The sequence below is a fragment of the Salvelinus alpinus genome, chromosome 15 (genome assembly GCF_045679555.1).
Source record: "Salvelinus alpinus chromosome 15, SLU_Salpinus.1, whole genome shotgun sequence".
NCBI classification, from domain to species: domain Eukaryota; kingdom Metazoa; phylum Chordata; class Actinopteri; order Salmoniformes; family Salmonidae; genus Salvelinus; species Salvelinus alpinus.
Genome location: NC_092100.1, coordinates 8,871,728 through 8,893,408, shown reverse-complemented (window position 1 = coordinate 8,893,408; position 21,681 = coordinate 8,871,728). Strand labels below are relative to the sequence as shown.

At 44.3% G+C, this 21,681-nt stretch overlaps 3 protein-coding genes across 7 annotated transcripts in view; all 3 read left to right on the top strand.

Moving 5' to 3' along the window:
• Positions 1-1,250: 1,250 nt before the first annotated feature.
• On the top strand, positions 1,251-12,125 carry LOC139539435 (probable ATP-dependent RNA helicase DDX59). The gene is made up of 7 exons (XM_071342388.1): positions 1,251-2,531; positions 5,626-5,811; positions 6,555-6,644; positions 6,923-7,174; positions 10,427-10,579; positions 11,409-11,537; positions 11,773-12,125. The coding sequence occupies exons 1-7, from the start codon at positions 1,635-1,637 to the stop codon at positions 12,037-12,039; spliced, it is 1,974 nt and encodes a 657-aa protein (XP_071198489.1). The 5' UTR covers positions 1,251-1,634; the 3' UTR covers positions 12,040-12,125.
• A 114-nt stretch (positions 12,126-12,239) lies between these two features.
• Positions 12,240-16,057, top strand: LOC139539436 (putative nuclease HARBI1). Of its 5 annotated transcripts, XM_071342392.1 has the most exons (11): positions 12,240-13,097; positions 13,185-13,361; positions 13,452-13,513; positions 13,596-13,682; positions 13,770-13,811; positions 13,880-14,053; positions 14,133-14,168; positions 14,267-14,821; positions 14,891-15,006; positions 15,103-15,214; positions 15,309-16,057. In XM_071342392.1, exons 1-7 carry the CDS (start codon positions 13,034-13,036, stop codon positions 14,166-14,168), a joined length of 642 nt encoding a protein of 213 aa, XP_071198493.1. In that variant the 5' UTR covers positions 12,240-13,033; the 3' UTR covers positions 14,267-14,821; positions 14,891-15,006; positions 15,103-15,214; positions 15,309-16,057. The 5 variants fall into 5 exon arrangements, with proteins under 5 accessions (XP_071198493.1, XP_071198492.1, XP_071198491.1 ...); XM_071342391.1 differs by having other exon boundaries at positions 13,880-14,168; XM_071342390.1 differs by having other exon boundaries at positions 13,880-14,821.
• A 1,112-nt stretch (positions 16,058-17,169) lies between these two features.
• LOC139539434 (kinesin-like protein KIF14) overlaps positions 17,170-21,681 on the top strand; it is a 35,654-nt gene continuing 31,142 nt past the window's right edge. Inside the window, exons 1-9 of the mRNA XM_071342387.1 lie at positions 17,170-18,254; positions 18,470-18,724; positions 18,889-18,973; positions 19,133-19,231; positions 19,379-19,431; positions 19,527-19,557; positions 19,676-19,783; positions 19,937-20,053; positions 21,362-21,480. Coding sequence (XP_071198488.1) covers positions 17,170-18,254; positions 18,470-18,724; positions 18,889-18,973; positions 19,133-19,231; positions 19,379-19,431; positions 19,527-19,557; positions 19,676-19,783; positions 19,937-20,053; positions 21,362-21,480 — 1,952 coding nt within the window. The remainder of the gene's footprint in view (positions 18,255-18,469; positions 18,725-18,888; positions 18,974-19,132; positions 19,232-19,378; positions 19,432-19,526; positions 19,558-19,675; positions 19,784-19,936; positions 20,054-21,361; positions 21,481-21,681) is intronic.

The following is a 21,681-nucleotide window of genomic DNA, read 5'->3' as shown; positions in this document are numbered from 1 at the left end:
CCACTTCGATGTGAGATGTGCAGCTATGTCAACATGTCAATTTGCTTCTGACATGTTTGTAAATCAATCCAATGTATTTATAAAGCCCTTCTTACATCAGCTGATATCTCAAAGTGCTGTACAGAAACCCAGCCTAAAATAATGTTCTGATATAATCTCCACCCGGCACAGCCAGAAGAGGACTGGCCACCCCTCATAGCCTGGTTCCTCTCTAGGTTTCTTCCTAGGTTTTGGCTTTTCTAGGGAGGTTTTCCTTACAGCAATGCAGGCTTCTACACCTGCATTGCTTGCTGTTTGGGGTTTTAGGCTGGGTTTCTGTACAGCACTTCGAGATATTAGCTGATGTACGAAGGGCTATATAAAATAAACTTGATTTGATTTAACCCCACCCACTTTGCCAAAGCACAGCCCCCACACCACTAGAGGGATAACTTCAACCACCAACTCACCATCCTGAGACAAGGCCGAGTATAGCCCACAAAGATCTCCGCCACGGCACAACCCGGACAGGAAGATCACGTCAGTGACTCAACCCCCTCAAGTGACGCACCCCTCCCAGGAACAGCATGGAAGAGCACCAGTAAGCCAGTGACTCAGCCCCTGTAATAGGATTAGAGGCAGAGAACCCCAGTGGAGAGAGGGGAACCGGCCAGGCAGAGACAGTAAATTGCTCCAGTGCCTTTCCGTTCACCTTCAGACTACACTCAATCATAGGAACTACTGAAGAGATGAGTCTCAATAAAGACTTAAAGGTTGAGACCCAGTCTGGTCTCTCACATGGGTAGGCAGACCATTCCATAAAAATGGAGCTCTATAGGAGAAAGCCCTGCCTCCAGCTGTTTGCTTAGAAATTCTAGGGACAGTAAGGAGGCCTGCGTCTTGTGACCGTAGCGTATGTGTAGGTATATACGGCAGGACCAAATCGGAAAGATAGTTAGGAGCAAGCCCATGTAATGCTTTGTAGGTTAGCAGTAAAACCTTGAAATCAGCCCTTGCCTTAACAGGAAGCCAGTGGAGAGGCTAGCACTGGAGTAATATGATCAACAAAAACTATTTAATTAGATTTTAAAAAGATACTAATCGAATATGCAGATTTTTTTTTGTAGTTTGGTGGATTCATGTAAATTTTCCCTTCCCCATATGGAATGTTTTTTTTTTTTGGTAAATGTTTTCACCCCCGTTCAGTTGGTGGCGAAAAGAGACCTTTTGCGTGTAGTTTGCCATAAAACCCAAAGAAGAAGAAAAAGACTAGAGACGTCATCAACATGAGTCAGCTTTCTGAGTGAGTCGACGGTGGATAAGATGCTTTATGCTCGCTAGCAGCTAGCTTCAGTTCGGGTGTTTACTTCGATATATTTGTGTTTTTCACCAACAATTAATAATCGTTTTGTGGGTTTACTTGCGTCGATTTGGTCTTTAAATCGCAATGTAATTGCGCCAAAATCTAGTGTTGTTTTGTATCGCTAGTTGGCTAGGCTTGAAGTTACTAGCGTTGGCTAGCTGATGCCCACTCATCTGTGTACAGGTGGCATTATCACTGAGATAGTCTTTGATTAACGTTAAACATCGTGACTATCGTATTCGTAACCGTCTGTCACACCCATTCATGCTCTTTACAATAATACTTTGGAAACATGTTTATGCCAAGAGCACTGAAAGTGAAGAGACCAACAGACAACACAAGTCAGGTGCTTAAGAAGAAGTGCAAGGTGAGCCAGGAGGGAGAAAAGGAAGGCAGTGATGGCACAGGACAACCCCCCAGCCTAAAGACTTCCACTACAGCTCCCTATGAGAGTGTAGAGACAGACGTGAACACTGAGACACAGGTGAAGCCTGATTACCAGGACACACACCTTCCAACCCTGGAGCAGGGTACATGTAGTCCTGTACGAGCACCAGAAGACCAACAGTCCTCAGAGTCTGAGTCCAGCACAGAGGAAAGCGAAGAAGAGGAGCCTGTAAAATCCTTCAGAAAGAGCCAGAGATGGCCCGAACCGGGGGAGCCCGTCTGCGTCATGTGTGCTCGCTTCGGGGAGTACATCTGCGACAGCACTGACAATGATGTGTGCAGCCTAGAGTGCAAGGCCAGTCACCTGGCTAAAATGGGCATGGGCACAGGGGAAGATGCCTTTAACCGTGATGACACAGGGGAGAAGAGGACTTCACAATGTGGACAGCCAGCCGTTGACACAGCTGGCAATAGTGTTGAGGATGTATACAAGGACTATTCCTACAAGGAAGATGCATTTATCTCTGGGTTGACAGAGGAGCAAGTGCAGCGGGTAAAGCAGGAGCTGGCCATTGTGACAGAGGGCAGGGAGGTGGGCAGGCCCATCATAGAGTTTGAGCAATGTAACCTTCCCTCGACTCTCAGTGCCAACCTGAAGAAGGCAGGGTATGAGGCGCCCACCCCTGTCCAGATGCAGATGGTGCCTGTTGGCTTGGCTGGCAGGGACGTGATTGCCAGTGCTGACACAGGTTCCGGGAAGACGGTGGCCTTTCTGCTGCCAGTGGTAGTGTGTGCTTTGAAGGTACAGTGAAATACAGTTTTGTGGCTGGCTTGATTATTACACTGTTATATCACACTGACCTGAACTATGCTGGGTCTGAAAGTTTTCTTTTCACATTGACCTTTTCAGCATGGTTCCAGCAACTATGGTGGATGCATACCTACAGTTGAAGTCGGAAGTTTACATACACTTAGGTTGGAGTCATTAACTCATTTTTCAACCACTCCACAAATTTCTACTTAACAAACTATAGTTTTGGCAAGTTGGTTAGGACATCTACTTTGTGCATGACAAGTCATTTTTCCAACAATTGTTTACAGACAGATTATTTCACTTATAATTCACTGTATCACAATTCCAGTTGGTCAGAAGTTTACATACACTAAGTTGACTGTGCCTTTTAAACAGCTTGGAAAATTCCAGAAAATGTCATGGCTTTAGAAGCTTCTGTTAGGCTAATTGACATCAATTGGAGGTGTACCTGTGGATGTATTTCAAGGCCTACCTTCAAACTCAGTGCCTCTTTGCTTGACATCATGGGAAAATCTAAAGAAATCAGCCAAGACCTCAGGAAAAAAAAAATTGTCTTGAATAGACCTCCAAGTCTGGTTCATCCTTGAGACCAATTTCGAAAAGCCTGAAGATACCACGTTCATCTGTACAAACAATAGTCGCAAGTATAAACACCATGGGACAACGCAGCCGTCATACCACTCAGGAAGGAGACGCGTTCTGTCTCCTAGAGATGAACGTACTTTGTTGCGAGAAGTGCAAATCAATCTCAGAGCAACAGCAAAGCACCTTGTGAAGATGCTGGAGGAAACAGGTACAAAAGTATCTATATCCACAGTAAAACGAGTCCTATATCGACATAACCTGAAAGGCTGCTCAGCAAGTTAGAAGCTACTGCTCCAAAACAGCAATAAAAAGCCAGACTATGGTTTGCAACTGCACATGGGGACAAAGATCGTACTTTTTGGATAAATGTCCTCTGGTCTGATGAAACAAAAACTGTTTGGCCATAGTGACCTTCGTTATGTTTGGAGGAAAAAGGGGGAGGCTTGCAAGCCAAAGAAAACCATTCCAACCGTGAAGCACGGGGGTGGCAGCATCCTGTTGTGGGGGTGCTTTGCTGCAGGAGGGACTGGTGCACTTCACAAAATAAATGGCATCATGAGGAGGAAAATGATGTGGATATATTGAAGCAGCATCAAGACATCAGTCAGGAAGTGAAAGCTTGGTCGCAAATGGGTCTTCCAAATGGACAATGACCCCAAGCATACTTCCAAAGTTGTGGCAAAATAGCTTAAGGACATCAAAGTCAAGGTATTGGAGTGGCCATCACAAAGCCCCGACTTCAATCCCATAAATTTGTGGGCAGAACTGAAAAAGTGTGTGCGAGCAAGGAGGCCTACAAACCTGACTCAGTTACACCAGCTCTGTCAGGAGGAATGGGCCAAAATTCACCCAACTTATTGTGGGAAGCTTGTGGAAGAATACCTGAAACGTTTGACCCAAGTTAAACAATTTAAAGGCAATGCTACCAAATACTAATTGAGTGTATGTATACTTCTGACCCACTGGGAATGTGATGAAAGAAATAAAAGCTGAAAGAAATAATTCTCTACTATTATTCTGACATTTCACATTCTTAAAATAAATTGGTGATCCTAACTGACCGAAGACAGAGTTTTTACTATGAGATAATGTCAGGAATTGTGTAAAACTGAGTTTAAATGTATTTGGCTAAGGTGTATGTAAACTTCCGACTTCAACTGTACCTAGTACAGCTTTGTACAGGCTCGGCTCGGTTGAAGTGTGAAAAGCTCCTTAGTGTTCATCTTTCATGATACTTTTTTGATTTCATGGTTGTGAAAAATACTGGAATAATTTCTCACAATATTGAGTAACAAAGGAGGAACATTTTAAAGTTGAAAAAAAAAAAGGCACATCAAGGTTTGTCAGAAAGGACTCTATAACAAATACTTCAGACAGTTTGCTGTATTTCAACCTCACTGTTGGCACCGTTTTCAGCAAGAAGTACCTCGGCTAAACTTTGAAAATCCAACACAGCTGTTAACCCAATTTTGAACCGGTCCCTCACTGGGGACTCCTTGAAGCAACAGCGATGAGTAATTCATATGCACAGGCCTGTTTTATGTTCTATAGCTTAGCTACAATTCCAAATGATAGGTTATACTATGCAGATAGACATGGGAAAGGAAAACTACAGCCATTCAAAAACTGATGCAAATAGGCTTGTCTCAAATTCTATCTATGTGTAAAGTACAGTTGCCACTTGCCATAAGAAACATTAAGTTCATTTATACTGCTGTATGTGGGGAAAACAAGTAGATCAAACCTTTAAGCATTTTACGTGGCTTTGCGTGATGTAATTCATTGGACTATATATTGGTCTGGTAGGAGCAGACTATGTGGCATCCTGATAGTGTGATAATCACACCTTTGGGCCTAGCTGCAAAGCAAGCTGGAAGTTGAAGAATTTCTCTCCCCAAAAATCTGATGTAAAACTTTAACCTTAACCCTACCCTTACGGAGCCTAACCCTTATGTAGCCTAACCCTTATGTAGCCTAACCCTTATGTAGCCTAACCCTTATGTAGCCTAACCCTTATGTAGCCTAACCCTTATGTAGCCTAACCCTTATGTAGCCTAACCCTTACGTAGCCTAACCCTTACGGAGCCTAACCCTTACGGAGCCTAACCCTTACGGAGCCTAACCCTTACGGAGCCTAACCCCTACGGAGCCTAACCCTTACGTAGCCTAACCCTTACGTAGCCTAACCCTTACGTAGCCTAACCCTTACGGAGCCTAACCCTTACGGAGCCTAACCCTTACGGAGCCTAACCCTTACGGAGCCTAACCCTTACGTAGCCTGACCCTTACGTAGCCTGACCCTTATGTAGCCTGACCCTTATGTAGCCTAACCCTTATGTAGCCTAACCCTTACGGAGCCTAACCCTTACGGAGCCTAACCCTTACGGAGCCTAAACCTAAACCTAAAAAGTGTGGAAGTTACCAGAATTTTGCTACCCTAAGACCAAAAAGCCAATTTTTGTTTATATAAATATTGTCTTGATTCCTCCCCAATCAGAGGCTAGTGGAGGGTGGTCTCGGTGGTCCGGCGGCTCTCATCCTGACCCCCACCAGGGAGCTGGCCATCCAGATCGAGAGGCAGACCAAGGAGCTGGTGATGGGCCTACCTAACATGAGAACTGGCCTGCTGGTAGGAGGCATGCCCCTGCCCCCGCAGCTCCACCGCCTCAAGAGCACCATCAAGGTACAAAGTTACCTCAACATTTCTCATGATGCTGTACAATAGTGTACAACGTTACCTCAACGTTTCTCATGATGCTGTACAATAGTGTACAACGTTACCTCAACGTTTCTCATGATGCTGTACAATAGTGTACACCGTTACCTCAACGTTTCTCATGATGCTGTACAATAGTGTACAACGTTACCTCAACGTTTCTCATGATGCTGTACAATAGTGTACAACGTTACCTCAACGTTTCTCATGATGCTGTACAATAGTGTACAACGTTACCTCAACGTTTCTCATGATGCTGTACAATAGTGTACGTTACCTCAACGTTTCTCATGCTGCCGTACAATAGTGTACAATTGTTACGTCTATGTTTCAAAGAGAGTACTGGACAATATTAAGTCAATGTTTACCAGACATTTTCTACAGTATGTCAATATTAAATTCCCATAACCTTGCAATGAAGGCCCTCCATAGCTTCGCTACAATTTCAAATGATAGGCTATACTATGCAGATAGACATGAGAAAGGAAGACTACAGTCATTCAAAAACTGATGCAAATAAGCTTGTCTCAAATTCTATCTATGTGCAAAGTACAGTTACCACTTGCCATAAGAAACATTAAGTTCATTTATTTAATTAATACAGTTTGACTAACCAACCTGTATTTGTTTTTCTCTTAATTGCCTTCTAGATAATAATCGGCAACTTAATTGCCCTCTAGATAATAATCGCCAACTTAATTGCCTTTTAGATAATAATCGCTACCCCAGGACGACTGCTGGAGATCCTGAAACAGAAGGCAGTGCAGCTGGATGAAGTGAGGGTTGTGGTGGTTGATGAGGTAAACATGCCTTCTCATAGCATTAATTAAGAACACTATTGTGCAGTCATTTTGAAATGGTTTTAAAAGGCCCCTGCCCTTTTGTTTGACAAGGACCGTGCACATTAATCAACATTTCAGTATTCACATCGATGTAAATGTACCAGAGTTGTCAAAAGAGCACATTTTTGTAGATGGACTTAAATTGAAATGGGATTGACCCCCGTCCCGTGTACCGGTAATACTATTTCTACATTGTTCAGCAGAATGAAAAATAATGTGTCCTCTTATGAGTGCAGGCAGACACCATGCTGAAGATGGGCTTTCAGCAGCAGATCCTGAAGGTTCTGGAGAACATCCCGGAGGAGCACCAGACCCTGCTAACATCTGCCACCATCCCCAAGGGCACAGAGCAGCTGGCGGCCCGACTGACCCAGGACCCGGTACGTATCGCCATCGGGGACAGGAACCAGCCTTGCGCCGACATCCGCCAGATAGTGCTCTGGGTGGAGGAGCCCTCCAAGAAGAAGAAGCTCTTTGAGATTTTAAATGTAGGTGATTTTTTTTTCAATAGCTTTTCTTCAGTGTACTGGGTTGTGTTCATTAGGCAACAAGCGGAATAAAACAGACTGAAGCGGGGAGTTCTTGTTTTCTGTTGTAAAATTATTTAAAATGTTATCTGTTGCGTGGCCTCATGAACACGACCCAGGTGTAAATGACATTTTAATGTTAACTTGTGAATTTTAATTACAGGTTACTGGCATTTTCTGTATAGTGTCATGAAGCATATGCTCTCAGCAAGGAGTGTTATTAAAGACCTGCCCCGAAACTTTGGCGACTACTACGTATTTTTTAAACCTCCTGCTTTGGGCTGAATGTGTCGATGTGTAATCCCTCGTTTGAAAGCAACTGTTTTTCTTGAATCTGTGCTGTGCCATTTACCTTACATTTTCCCCCCATGTGGGCCAGCCCCCTAGCAAATAGAGTTCTAGCCAATGAGCTTCAGTCTCTCTGCATTTGAGTGACAGCTAGCAAGATTCACACACAGCATAGTGAGAAAGAGCAATGACGTGGTGCACATATCTGCATGTGATGTAGTACACAATTTTCTGCAACCACTTTTAGCTTGTGAGTGCTACTGGCAAAAAAATTATACAAAAGTACTGGAGAATCACTTTTAAATCTGTCAAAAGTGGGAATTCCTGCAGTATCTCCTGAAGACTCCCACTGGACCATATTAAGACAGCAGTCGCTGCAGCCCTGTCCCCCCCTCTCCAGAGGAAATGGGTGGGCCCTCAGCCATGGCTTTGCTCCAGGAAACTGAGTAATGGTTCATACCATCTATATAAGGTAGGGAGCGGGAAGAGGCTGTGCTTTCACAGACCCGTTGGAGAAATGGCATTGCTGCTTAGATCAATGTTACCATCCAGGGGGATGTTGACTTGTACTCCTATATTTGACCTGCGTCCCACAGTCTATTTTCCAACAATTTAAATATACATTTTTTCCTTCTACGCTGAACAAAAATATAAACCGATTATGTGCTGAAATAAAAGATCCCAGAAAATGTTAATTACGCACAAAAAGCTTATCTCTAAAAGTTTGTCCACAAATTTGTTTACTTGCGTGTTAGTGAGCATTACTCCTTTGCCAAGATAATCCATCCACCTGACAGCTGTGGAATATGAAGAAGCTGATAAAACAGCACGATAATTACACAGGTGCACCTTGTGCTGGGGACAATAAAAGGCCACTCTAAAATGTGCAATTTTGTCACACAACACAATGCCACAGATGTCTCAAGTTTTGAGGGAGCGTGCAATTTCATGCTGACTGCAGGAATGTTCATCAGAGCTGTTGCCAGAGAATTGAACGGTTTGTCGAGATCGGTGTGGAAGAACTTGACCTCAGTCCCATCGAACACCTTTGGGATGAATTGTAACGTTGACTGCGAGCCAGGCCTAATCGCCCAACATCAGTGCCCAACCTCACTAATGCTATTGTGGCAGAATGGAAGCAAGACCGTGTTATAACATCAAATCAAGTTTATTTTATATAGCCCTTCGTACATCAGCTAATATCTCGAAGTGCTGTACAGAAACCCAGCCTAAAACCCCAAACAGCAAGCAATGCAGGTGTAGAAGCACGGTGGCTAGGAAAAACTCCCTAGAAAGGCCAAAACCTAGGAAGAAACCTAGAGAGGAACCAGGCTATGAGGGGTAGCCAGTCCTCTTCTGGCTGTGCCGGGTGGAGATTATAACAGAACATGGCCAAGATGTTAAAATGTTCATAAATGACCAGCATGGTCAAATAATAATCAGGAGTAAATGTCAGTTGGCTTTTCATAGCCGATCATTAAGAGTATCTCTACCGCTCCTGCGGTCTCTAGAGAGTTGAAAACAGCAGGTCTGGGACAGGTAGCACGTCCGGTGGACAGGTCAGGGTTCCATAGCCGCAGGCAGAACAGTTGAAACTGGAACCGCAGCAAGGCCAGGTGGACTGGGGACAGCAAGGAGTCATCATGCCCGGTAGTCCTGACGCATGGTCCTAGGGCTCAGGTCCTCCGAGAGAGAGAAAGAAATAGAGAAGGAGAGAATTAGAGAGAGCATAGTTAAATTCACACAGGACACCGGATAAGACAGGAGAAGTACTCCAGATATAACCAACTGACCCTAGCCCCCCGACACATAAACTACTGCAGCATAAATACTGGAGGCTGAGACAGGAGGGGTCAGGAGACACTGTGGCCCCATCCGATGATACCCCCGGACAGGGCCAAACAGGAAGGATATAACCCCACCCACTTTGCCAAAGCACAGCCCCCACTCCACTAGAGGGATATCTTCAACCACCAACTTACCATCATGAGACAAGGCCGAGTATAGCCACCACAGCACAAACCAAGGGGGGGCGCCAACCCAGACAGGAAGATCACGTCAGTGACTCAACCCACTCAAGTGATGCACCCCTCCTAGGGACGGCATGGAAGAGCACCAGTAAGCCAGTGACTCAGCCCCTGTAATAGGGTTAGAGGCAGAGAATCCCAGTGGAGAGAGGGGAACCGGCCAGGCAGAGACAGCAAGGGCGGTTCGTTGCTCCAGAGCCTTTCCGTTCACCTTCACACTCCTGGGCCAGACTACACTCAATCATATGACCTACTGAAGAGATAAGTCTTCAGTAAAGACTTAAAGGTTGAGACCGAGTCTGCGTCTCTCACATGGGTAGGCAGACTATTCCATAAAAATGGAGATCTATAGGAGAAAGCCCTGCCTCCAGCTGTTTGCTTAGAAATTCTAGGGACAATTAGGAGGCCTGCGTCTTGTGACTGTAGCGTACGTGTAGGTATGTACGGCAGGACCAAATCGGAAAGATAGGTAGGAGCAAGCCCATGTAACGCTTTATAGGTTAACAGTAAAACTTTGAAATCAGCCCTTGCCTTAACAGGAAGCCAGTGTAGGGAAGCTAGCACTGGAGTAATATGATCAAATTTCTTGGTTCTAGTCAGGATTCTAGCAGCCGTATTTAGCACTAACTGAAGTTTATTTAGTGCTTTATCCGGGTAGCCGGAAAGTAGAGCATTGCAGTAGTCTAACCTAGAAGTAACAAAAGCATGGATTAATTTTTCTGCATCATTTTTGAACACCAATGTTCCATCGTCTAGTGGAAAGCCTGTGGAGGCTGTTATAGCAGCAAAAAGGGGACCAACTCCATATTAATGCCCATGATTTTGCAATGAGATGTTCAATGTAATGTAGTGTATTTCATCTATCATCATTACCTGTGTCTTTGTTTTGCCCACCCAGGACGGAAAGCTGTACCAGCCTCCGGTGGTTGTGTTTGTGGACTGTAAAGTTGGGGCGGACCTACTGTGTGAGGCCGTGAAGAAGATCATGGGCCTCAACACGGTGGCCATCCACTCAGACAAGACCCAGTGGGAACGAAACCGCATTCTCAAGGTGAGGCCTGTGGCAGACAGATTTTTCTTTGTTCATTAGCACCAAACGAAACAGGACAGACTGCAACAAGGAAAGGAAGTGCCAGGACTTGTCCAATAAGAAACACTCATTTTCATTCATACAGATTTAAAACATTAAGAATTGTTGTCATTTGCGTAGAACCCTCAAGGTGTATTCAGTGGAATGTTCAAAGGGTTTCCCTGGATACTGGACAGTACTGTACCATACACACTAGATCCAACGGTGAGAGGAGGCCCCACCGATGCTCTCCCTTCGTTGAGACTGACCATCAGGGGCTAATTATATACATTTCTTCTCATTCATCTGTGCCTCACAAGTTATTCAACAAATTAACAAATCTATTACCAGTGTGATCATATACCTACAATGTTTTTTTGTTGTTTATATAATTTTAAAATGGTCTGAGAAGAACATTGGCAGGGCATTTCAAGTATAGACAATATGCAGTGATATTGTATTAGGCCTATAGCTTACTGCACAAACCTCATGGTTACAGAACTGGTTTTAATAGGCTAATGTTGAATAAGTCTGAGCGGTAGATCTCATTTTGACTCAGAAAGTGGTCTCGACTCAAAAGTTTGGTTACCACAGCACCAGGATCAGTTTAGCCTTTTTTAAATATCATAATGAATTGGATTACATGGATAAGGGGGGGGACCTGATCCTAGATCAGTCCTCCTACTATGAGATGCTTTATGAATACTGGCCCTGGTTTGGCTATTACGGCTCAAACAGAAGAGCTAGGCAAAGGCAGTGTACTTCCATAAAGAGTATTATACCGTTAAGCTGTTTTGTACCTCCTCCTCAGGGTCTACTTGAAGGGGACTTTGAAGTGGTGGTCAGCACTGGCGTACTGGGCAGAGGGCTCGACCTGGTCAACGTCAAACTGGTGGTCAACTTTGACATGCCCCCCAACATGGATGAGTATGTTCATCAGGTGGGTCAACTTGCTATTGTTGTGAATGGGGAAAATCTGGGGTGCTTTTGTCATACAAAATCAATGTCTGAGACAATATCTTCTTGCATCTCGGAGGGAGCATCTGGCACGGAATCTTTTCTGTGTAGTTGTCTACAAATGGATGAAAGTGGGGGTGTGTGTGGGGGGGGTTAGCTACTCAGGTGACATTGCAAATGTTTCTGTCCGGTGTGACTTTTACACTCCTTCCTCCCAGGTGGGCAGAGCAGGCAGACTGGGCCACCGGGGCACGGCCATCACGTTTGTCAACAACGACAACAAGCGTCTGTTCCTGGAGGTGGTGAACCGGGTGAAGCCCACAGGTTCCCAGCTTCCCCCCCAGCTTCTCAACTCCCCCCACCTCCATGAGCAGCAGAGGAGGGACAAACAGAAAGCCAAGCAAAGGGGGGAAGATGACATCATGGTCACCAAGAGCAACCTCCTCGACATCATCCGGAAACACAACAGGAGCTCAAAGAGATAGACAGATGCACTCGTTATTATGCTACTTTATGTTTGTGTGTATATCTGGGTAATTTGTCCACTTTGAATAAATGTATATGAACTTGATTGAGTTGTAATTTCGAGTTGACTTTTTTTTAAATATAGTTGTATTTTGGAAATACTGCCATCTACTTGTCAAACACGGGCACGGCATGTTGGGATTTTTTGCTGTGGACGGAAACGTAATTTCTGTCTAGCCAATAGCAAATCGCAGTTTGAAATCGACGCGGCGCAGAAGCGAAGTCAACCACGACAGTGAAATGGTAAACAAAAAACACTGAGTTGGATCTCCTGGGGCCTGTTGCACAAAAGTAGAATTAAGACATCCGGGATAAATGACTCAGCTGAGCTCAATGAAGCCAAAACATGTGCGTCCAGGCTTAATTGGTTGCACAAAGACCAAGCCAGGATGAGCAGACACGGATTCATTAAGCCAGGTGAAACCAATCCTGGATAGATGCGCGCTCACGGCTCACTCAAATAGACCCCGCCACAGATCACAGATTAACTGATTTACCATGGCAACTAGAGCCGCGTACTTTTCCCCGTCGGAAGCACAAATCCTCATGGAGGCATACGAGGAGGTAAAAGATATAATTAAGAAGAAAGGCAACACCGCCACAGTGATAAAGCAAAGAGAAAAAGCGTGGCAAAGTATTGCAGACCGCCTGAATGCGTAAGTAGTGCACAATTACACACTCACCGCTCCGCTGAAACATCACAATTACAATTCAAATATTTAATTCACATCTCCAAAAATGCAGTTGTACTGTAATTATGAAACGGTTAAATTTTTAATTGAAATGCACTGCAGATATGAGTGAAATTGTGTAAAGTAACTCCATCACACTGTATAAAGCTATGATAAATTTTTTGATATTTTTACTGAAAACAAGACAAAAATACCAAGTAATTTTTTGCAGTGTGACTCCATTAAATGTGTGTGTGTGTGTGTGTGTGTGTGTAGATTAAACATGAACGGGCCAAAACGGACATGGCAGCAGGTCAAAATCAAATACAAGAACATTCTGCAGAATGGTATGGTCCCTGACTAATATTTAACAAAGCACAAGCATATATTGTACCCAGAAGGTGCCTGCTCACACATTGTCTGTACTGTTTTAGCAGTGAAAAAGAATACCCACAGACAAGGCACGGGTGGTGGGTCACCTAAGGCTGACCTTACCCCAGCAGAGGACATGGCCTTGGAGCTAAATAAAGGCAGGCCCGTCTTAGAGGGGATCCCTGGGGGGAAAGAGACGAGCATAGGTTCCTCCCAAGATGCCACCCGCTTCATTCAAGGTATGTCCTTCCATCTCTACATGGGATACAACCACATTCATATTGAATCAATTTGGACTGTCTGACTTTGGTTTACCTATTGCCTTGCAGTGTCTGGCAGCACTGTGTTCCTGTTAGAGCCACCAGCACAAGCACCAGACGATGCTGATCCAGTGAGTACTCCATCAAAGGCATACTGTAGGCCTGGCATGTCTTGTCTACTAGCTTCAATATGAATCCGATTAAATGTGATAGGGTGAAGGCCCCAGTGCAGCAGCAACAGCACATGATGGAGATGATGATGAGGAGGAGACCATCTCTCTGGATTCCAGAAGGCATGAGGTATCATGTTAAGACTGTGAAAGTACTATTTACTCTACAATGGTGAGGAGTCCTCATCAAAATCAAAAAATCTAATTTCTTTTACAGGACCCAGATGCTATACAGTGGGAAAACCAGCCTGGCAACATAGTGCGTATTAATAAAAGGACACCACATCCTGCCAAATTCCAGCTGCGCTAATTGTATTGTGTTCACAGAGCTCACAAGCTATCAGAAAGTTGTATGGCAACCACCTCCGGCGCCAAATAGAACTGGCAGACATAGACATTCAGTACAAGAAGAAAAAGATGGAAAATCTTGCACTGGAGTCCGAAATAAAAAAGAGGACAATTAGGAAACTGGACCTTGAAATAAAAAAACTTGAGAGGGAGGTGAGATATGCCTTCAATGTACACTGTATGCTAACTGTAACACAAATGTATTAATCATTATTTTTCTTTCCTCCCCCAGCTCCAAGAAGATGACACAGCTCAAAATAAAAATTAGGTATATTCTCGTAAAGTCAAGTGAGCCATGACATATGAGCTCTTATTGTGAGCACACAGGACGGTGGCATCTTTCTAAGGTTTTTTTTATTTTCCCAGCAATCAGTACAACCAAGTCATCGTTATAAGGCATCGCCCTCTTTTGCCCACCCCCCCAGCACCAGGTGTGGCCACTAGCCTATATGAAGGGCCAAAATTGTGTGTTCCTTTCTGCTCTGACAATGGCATGCCCATTCGTGCGAGATGTGGTGGATGAAGAAGCACTTGTGCTGAGGAGAGCCTTCAGGCGAGAAAGGGTCTTCAGGGACCGGTTGGACCCACTGGCCTTCCCTGATGACCATCTATATGAAAGATACAGGTTTTCTGCAGATGGCATCAGGTATCTATGCAGACTACTGGGTCCCAGGATTAAGCACCGCACTGCACGGAGCCATGCACTGAGTGTGGAGCAAATGGTTTGTGTGGCCTTGCGCTTTTTTGCTAGTGGAGCCTTCCTGTACTCAGTGGGGGATGCAGAACAGCTGAACAAGGCCACAATTTGCCGCACAATAAGGAGTGTGTGTCTGGCTATCAAAGCATTAGCAGATGTCTTCATCTCCTTCCCTGGCCACAGAAGACTCTGTGACATCAAAGAGGAGTTCTATAGGATTGCAGGTAAGAGGATCTACAAATTACAGGACAACTGTTAACACATAGTAGGATACTCATTACTTTGTGTGACAGGTTTCCCCAATGTCATTGGTGCAGTGGACTGCACACACATAAGGATAAAAGCCCCCTCAGGTGCCCATGAGGCCGATTTTGTGAATAGGAAATCCTTTCACAGCATTAATGTTCAGGTGAACATAACTTTTTGATATTGTCCATTGACGAACACTCTGCATTGCCAGTGATGTGCATTGATTGGTGTAATATTCCTCATCTTATGATTTCAGATGGTCTGCAATGCTGACTGTGTGATCAGCAATGTTGTGGCAAAATGGCCTGGCTCAGTCCATGACTCCAGAATCTTTCGGGCCTCTGAAATCTATCAGTGCCTATCACAAGGTAAGCCACACAACCCCTATTTATAACCATCATGGCTGTGTCAAGAATATCACTGTGTTTATGAGGTAGTAATGATGACATTTTGTGTTGACAGGTGAATTCTCTGGTGTGTTGCTGGGAGACAGGGGGTATGGCTGCCAGCCTTTTCTCCTGACACCTTTCACAGACCCCCAGGAAGCACAGCAGGCCTACAACCATGCCCATGCCAGGACCAGGGCCAGAGTTGAAATGACCTTTGGCCTCCTGAAGGCACGCTTTCACTGCCTTCACAAATTAAGGGTCAGCCCTGTTAGGGCATGTGATATTACTGTGGCTTGTGCTGTCCTCCACAATGTGGCCTGCCTGAGGAAGGAGAGGGCCCCCAGAGTGCCACCAGCCATGGACTGGGACAATCCGGCAATCTTCCCTGATGACGACAGGGAAGATATGCTGAGGGACCAATATGTGTTGAATTATTTTAGTTAGTATGTGTGCTTTCAATTTTGGTTAAATATGTCCTGCGGTGGCAGAGGAATTTGGGTTTTTTTGGGTTCGTTTTTTGACGAATTTGGCCTCTTATGATGTTTGTGCGGTATACTGTGTGTAATACAAGGCTGCAGGGAGGCTACTGCATCCATTCATTTGTCTGTTCAGTTGATGTGTATGGATTTGTCCTGCATTTATTTTAGTGTGCAGACATGCAGGGTGTGTTATATACAGACCTTTGAATGTGTATGTATCATTTTGTATAATATGCTTGGATTCTGTGCTTTCCATCTTGTAGAGTCACTGTGACTTCAGTTTCGAAAGGAGCTGATGGTTTACCTGCTTTGTTTTGTCCTTATTCAATAAAGGAACATAATGTTACACATTGTGTTTTTATATTCATATGGAATGTGTATTTGTTTATATGACAGAGTACTAGGGCCACACTGAAGAAAAAGGATAAAGTCATAAATTTATGAGGCTGGTTCTTTCTGCAGAAAAGCTACATATTGTTTTTACAGTTTTGATACTTATGACAATGTGATACTTAATATTCTGGCACATCAGCATGTCTTTGTTTATGAAACCATACTGAAGTACAATTTCACGAAATGCCCCACATCTGTCATTTTAACAACTGTCCTCCTTTAAAACAACTGGTTACAATATTATGACTTGTGTTTTTTTCCCCTCTGTGGCCCTAATATTCTATCATTTTATATATAGCCTTATAGTCTATGGGAAACTGTAAATTATCTAATGATAGCAACATCATCTAAAAATCATTTTTTATCCAAAATCATTGAAATTAATGATCACAAACGTTTAAATAATAACAGTGGGTCTAGTTATATGTGATAACAATGTATAGTGAGCAGTGAAATAACTATTGGTTTCCATTTGTGGTGACTGCTGACTGACATTAGGGATGAGATTAAATAGATCCTGGAATTTAGCCTGGTCTGGAGCAGGCTAGCTCCACAGAATAAATCTCCATGGTAATTTATACCATAACATATCCTCCTGCCCCCTATCCATCTTTAGTGCAACCGGATTACGGATCAATTGAGCCAGGATCACCAAAATATCCTGGCTTAATCCCTTATCCTAGTTTTGTGCAACAGGCCCCTGGTTTGAGGAGTAGGTAGCTGGCATATATTGAATGCCCAAATTGTAATATTTTATTAAGTAAACTAATCCGATTATCATTCTCAGCGTTGTAATGTGATTTTTTTTTTTGACAGTTAAATTATCCAATTTAGCTAAGCTAACGTCGCCAACCAACTAACTAAAGTGCCTACATGGTTGAGATGGCGAGCTAGATAGTTCCTGTTTCATTACCCAGTTGTAAATAAAGCTAACTTTTAACTTTTTGCAGGGAAAGATGTGCAATTTTTATAGATTTGTCTACGGATAACGTTGGAAACATTTAATTGACGAAGGATTTGTATTTTTTTTTAACCATATCATTTAAAAATCTCTACAGTACCATGTCTTTATACTCGATACCAAAGAAAAAGCACACAGCTTTTTATGATAATGTCTTGACACCAAGCGACCCTGACGCGAAAGCCGGAAAAGCTTCAAAGATCAGTGTTGAAGTTCCGCGAGAAAATATAAAAGGTGACGATACGAGATCATTGGATAAAACCAAGGAGCTAAACACGACCTATGTTATCTCTGGACTGTCAAAAAGCAGAGGTCAGAAGAATGACACGCCCGCTCTTGGCCGATTCGCCCTTCAGCACCCGTTTTCCTCCTCTAACGGCGACAAAACGATAAGTGAAAACACTATGGAAATCACTCCGAATAGCACACCTGCATCTGAGAAAACACTGTCGTTGCAACGCAGAACAGGTTTAATTGACAAAAGCGCAGGTAATGACATCGGCAAAGCAGAGGGCTCTAGACAACGCTGGGTCAGCGGTACCGACTCTAATCAGTCTAAAGTTCTCTCTGAATCAAACCCCCGAACGACAGGAAATGCAGGTGTATTACGGTCATTTAGTCTTAGGGACACCTCATCTAAAAGTAAATCGAGAGAAGCTGTTAACCTTTTAAACACTCCAACTAAAGGAGTTGAAAGGTTTCCGTCTAGATTTGCGCCAAAACAACCAGCAACCCCGGGTAAAGTAGACGTGACAAAACCAGAGGACCAGACCAAAACGTTTTCAACACCCACGAGAAAGACTCCTTTCGAGAAAATCACGGCAAAGAAGGATGCCTTTGAGAGGTTGGCTGGGAAAAAGGGCCACAAAGTGGTGGCTGTAAAAACAGCAAGCATAGAGAGGTCAAAGAAGCAGGCACAGGTGACCGTGGAGGCCGCAATACCTGGTACAACTCACCCTAAGACGTTACCGCTCAGTAGTCAAGGAGCGAACGTGGCCTCGACCTTTCCGCCAGCGCAGGTGAGAAAGAACTCAATCCATAGCGATGTAAGCGTGGCGAGGTCCTCTACCCCTGCACCAACATCCTATGTCTCGACCGAGCCTTTGGTCCGATCCAAACCGGATACCCTGAAGATGGAGAACAGTGCTGTGACAGTTGCGGTCCGGGTGAGGCCATTCAACACCAGGTAAAACAAATATTTCTATATCTATTTAATTTGTTGTTCATTGAAATCGGATTCATTCAGCATTCATCCAGCTCTAACTAAACATCTGTTTGGCATAAATATGGCCCCTTTCTTTAACTGCAACAAGAGGCATCATACTAATTTGCTTCTTCATCTATTAGGCCTAATCAGTGATGTAAAAAATGACCCAATATTTGACTTCCATTTGCTTTCAGGGAGAAGACAGAGAAAGCATCGCAGGTGATCTTCATGGATAACCAGGAGACTGTTGTTCAACATCCAGACACCAAGCAGAGGCACGCCTTCACATATGACTTCTCCTTCTGCTCCATCGATAAAAGCGACCCTGGCTTTGCCAGCCAGCAGACGGTGTATGACAAACTGGCCAAGCCTCTTCTGGAGAGGGCCTTTGAGGGGTTCAACACCTGCCTGTTTGCTTACGGCCAAACTGGGTCGGGGAAGTCCTACACGTACGTCTCACTCTGTTCTTTCTTTCTCACTCTCTTTCCTCTTCTCAGACACACACACACTAGATCATTTTTTTGTCTTGTCACGAGTCTCCTTTTGAAGTTAGTAAGTAAATTGTTGAATCCAAATGTGTTAAGTTGGACTATGTTGCTCTATCCTTCTGCAGTATGATGGGTTTCGGGGAGGAGGCAGGGCTAACACCAAGATTCTGCGAGGAGCTCTTTTCTCGGCTGTCTGCAGTTGACAATCAGGTGTTTATTTTTTAAATTCATACCATAATATACACTTTGTTGATTCTGTCCAGTTGTCATGTAAAGCATTTGTTTTTAGTTTAGTTGCCATGTGAAATGAATACATTTAGAATTCTTACTCAATCAAGCGCTCACAACAACTTGGCTGTTGCATAACAGGTCACATGTCATCTGGGGATGAGCTACTTCGAGGTGTACAATGAAAAAATCCATGACTTGCTCATCGTCAGGGATGAACAAAACCACAAGAGGTTACCTGTGAGTAGGACCAAATGCCTTTCAAAACCTATGACATTTTCATTAAACGGGTCTATTAATGTGTTCTGTGCTGATTTTCAAAGCCATTTTTTTTTCTTCCAATCTACTAAATGATCTTAGTAATGACAATGCTCTCTGTGTTTCTAGCTGAGGGTGAGGGAACATCCAGTCGACGGACCTTATGTTGCTGAGCTGTCCACGTGAGCAAACCTTTGGTTTCCGTGAATGTGTTGTCAGATGTAATGATGGCTTGCTAGTCTTAAGGATTCACTCAGTGACTATATGTTTTCTTCAGGAACGTGGTGAGCTCCTATGAAGACATTCAGGTAAGGTGCTTTACAGACATGCTTTCTGAACACTGATTACCACTTTTTTGAACACTTAGTAAAGTGATGAAGTCTGTGTTGTGAATTCCCACTTTTTCCCCCCTTCGTCTGTTTCCAGGGTTGGCTGGAGCTTGGGAACAAGCAGCGAGCCACTGCAGCCACAGGCATGAACGACAAGAGCTCCCGATCCCACTCTGTCTTCACCCTGGTTATGACCCAGACCAAGGTGAACCTCGCCGGTCCTCTGTCTTTGTGTGTGTTTTAGCATCACTCTCCAGTGCATCTCTACAATCTACCTCTAGGGAGCATATAGCATGTTTCTGTTTGAATACAGACATTTAGTGTGTGTGTGACCGTTTGTCCCTCTGTGTGTGAGTAGACTGAGTTTGTGGAAGGGGAGGAACATGACCACAGGATCACCAGCAGGATCAACCTGGTGGACTTGGCCGGCAGCGAGCGCTGCTCCTCAGCCCAGACCAGCGGTGACCGCCTCATTGTGAGCACGCTCTGTACACCACTGTGTTTCCACTGCTTTTTTAAAAACGTATCCATATTTTCAATGTTCATAGACACCGTGTCCCAAGTCTGTCCTTACCTACTACTTACTGAAACTGACCGTAGTGTGTACTAATCATACTGTGTACTATTTAGAACGTACTGTTTAGTAAATATGTATGCAGAAAGCAACCGATATCAACATACTAGGTTTACCCGTAGAAAGCAACCGATATCAACATACCAGGTTTACGCGTAATGAGAGCCTCGTCTTGTGTGGAATTGCGTCGTTTCCTGCCATTTGTTCATTTTGGTACAGAATATTAACTGTTGTCAAACACACCTGGGCTGTTGTCAAACACACCTGGGCTGTTGTCAAACACACCTGGGCTGTTGTCAAACACACCTGGGCTGTTGTCAAACACACCCGGGCTGTTGTCAAACACACCCGGGCTGTTGTCAAACACACCCGGGCTGTTGTCAAACACACCCGGGCTGTTGTCAAACACACCCGGGCTGTTGTCAAACACACCCGGGCTGTTGTCAAACACACCCGGGCTGTTGTCAAACACACCCGGGCTGTTGTCAAACACACCCGGGCTGTTGTCAAACACACCCGGGCTGTTGTCAAACACACCCGGGCTGTTGTCAAACACACCTGGGTCTAAAAAGACTCTTCCTCAGTAGTGTACTAGATGGGAAAATCCACAATCAAATTTTATTGGTCACATACACATGGTTAGCAGATGCTAATGCGAGTGTAGTGGAATGCTTGTGCTTCTAGTTCCGACCGTGCAGTAATAACCAACGAGTAATCTAACAAATTCCCAAACAACTACCTAATACACACATCTAAAAGGGATGAATGAGAATATGTACATATAAGTATATGGATGAGCGATGGCCGAGCAGCGTAGGCAAGGTGCAGTAGATGGTATAAAATTACAGTATATACATGTGATATGAGTAATGTAAGATATGTAAACATTATTGAAAGTGGCATTGTTTAGTGGCCAGTGATTGGGTCTCAATGTAGGCAGCAGCCTCTCTGAGTTAGTGACTGCTGTTTAGCAGTCTGATGGCCTTGAGATAGAAGCTGTTTTTCAGTCTCTCGGTCCCAACTTTGATGCACCTGTACTGACCTCGCCTTCTGGATGGTAGCGGGGTGAACAGGCAGTGGCTCGGGTGGTTGTTGTCATTGATCTCTTTGACCTTCCTGTGACATCGGGTGCTGTAGGTGTCATGGAGGGCAGGTAGTTTGCCCCCCCGGTTATGCGTTGTGCATCCTATTCCCCTGTCTGTATGCTAGGAAGGTGCCAGCATCAACAAGTCCCTGCTGAGCCTGGGGAAGGTGATCTCTGCCCTGTCAGAGCAGGCCCAGACTAGGAGGAAGGTCTTTACCCCCTACAGGGAGGCTGTGCTCACATGGTGAGTAAAAGATACTTCACTGACACAAGAGATAAATACCTCTTATACAGACATATGGGATGGGCTCCATTCCATTATAATATAGTCAGTTGAGAGATTGGATTGAAATGGAATGGACCCCAACCCTGCCACACTACAGTATCATCAAGCCTGTGAAAGAGTGATTCTGTGGGAAAGTCAACCTGAGCATCCACAAATAGT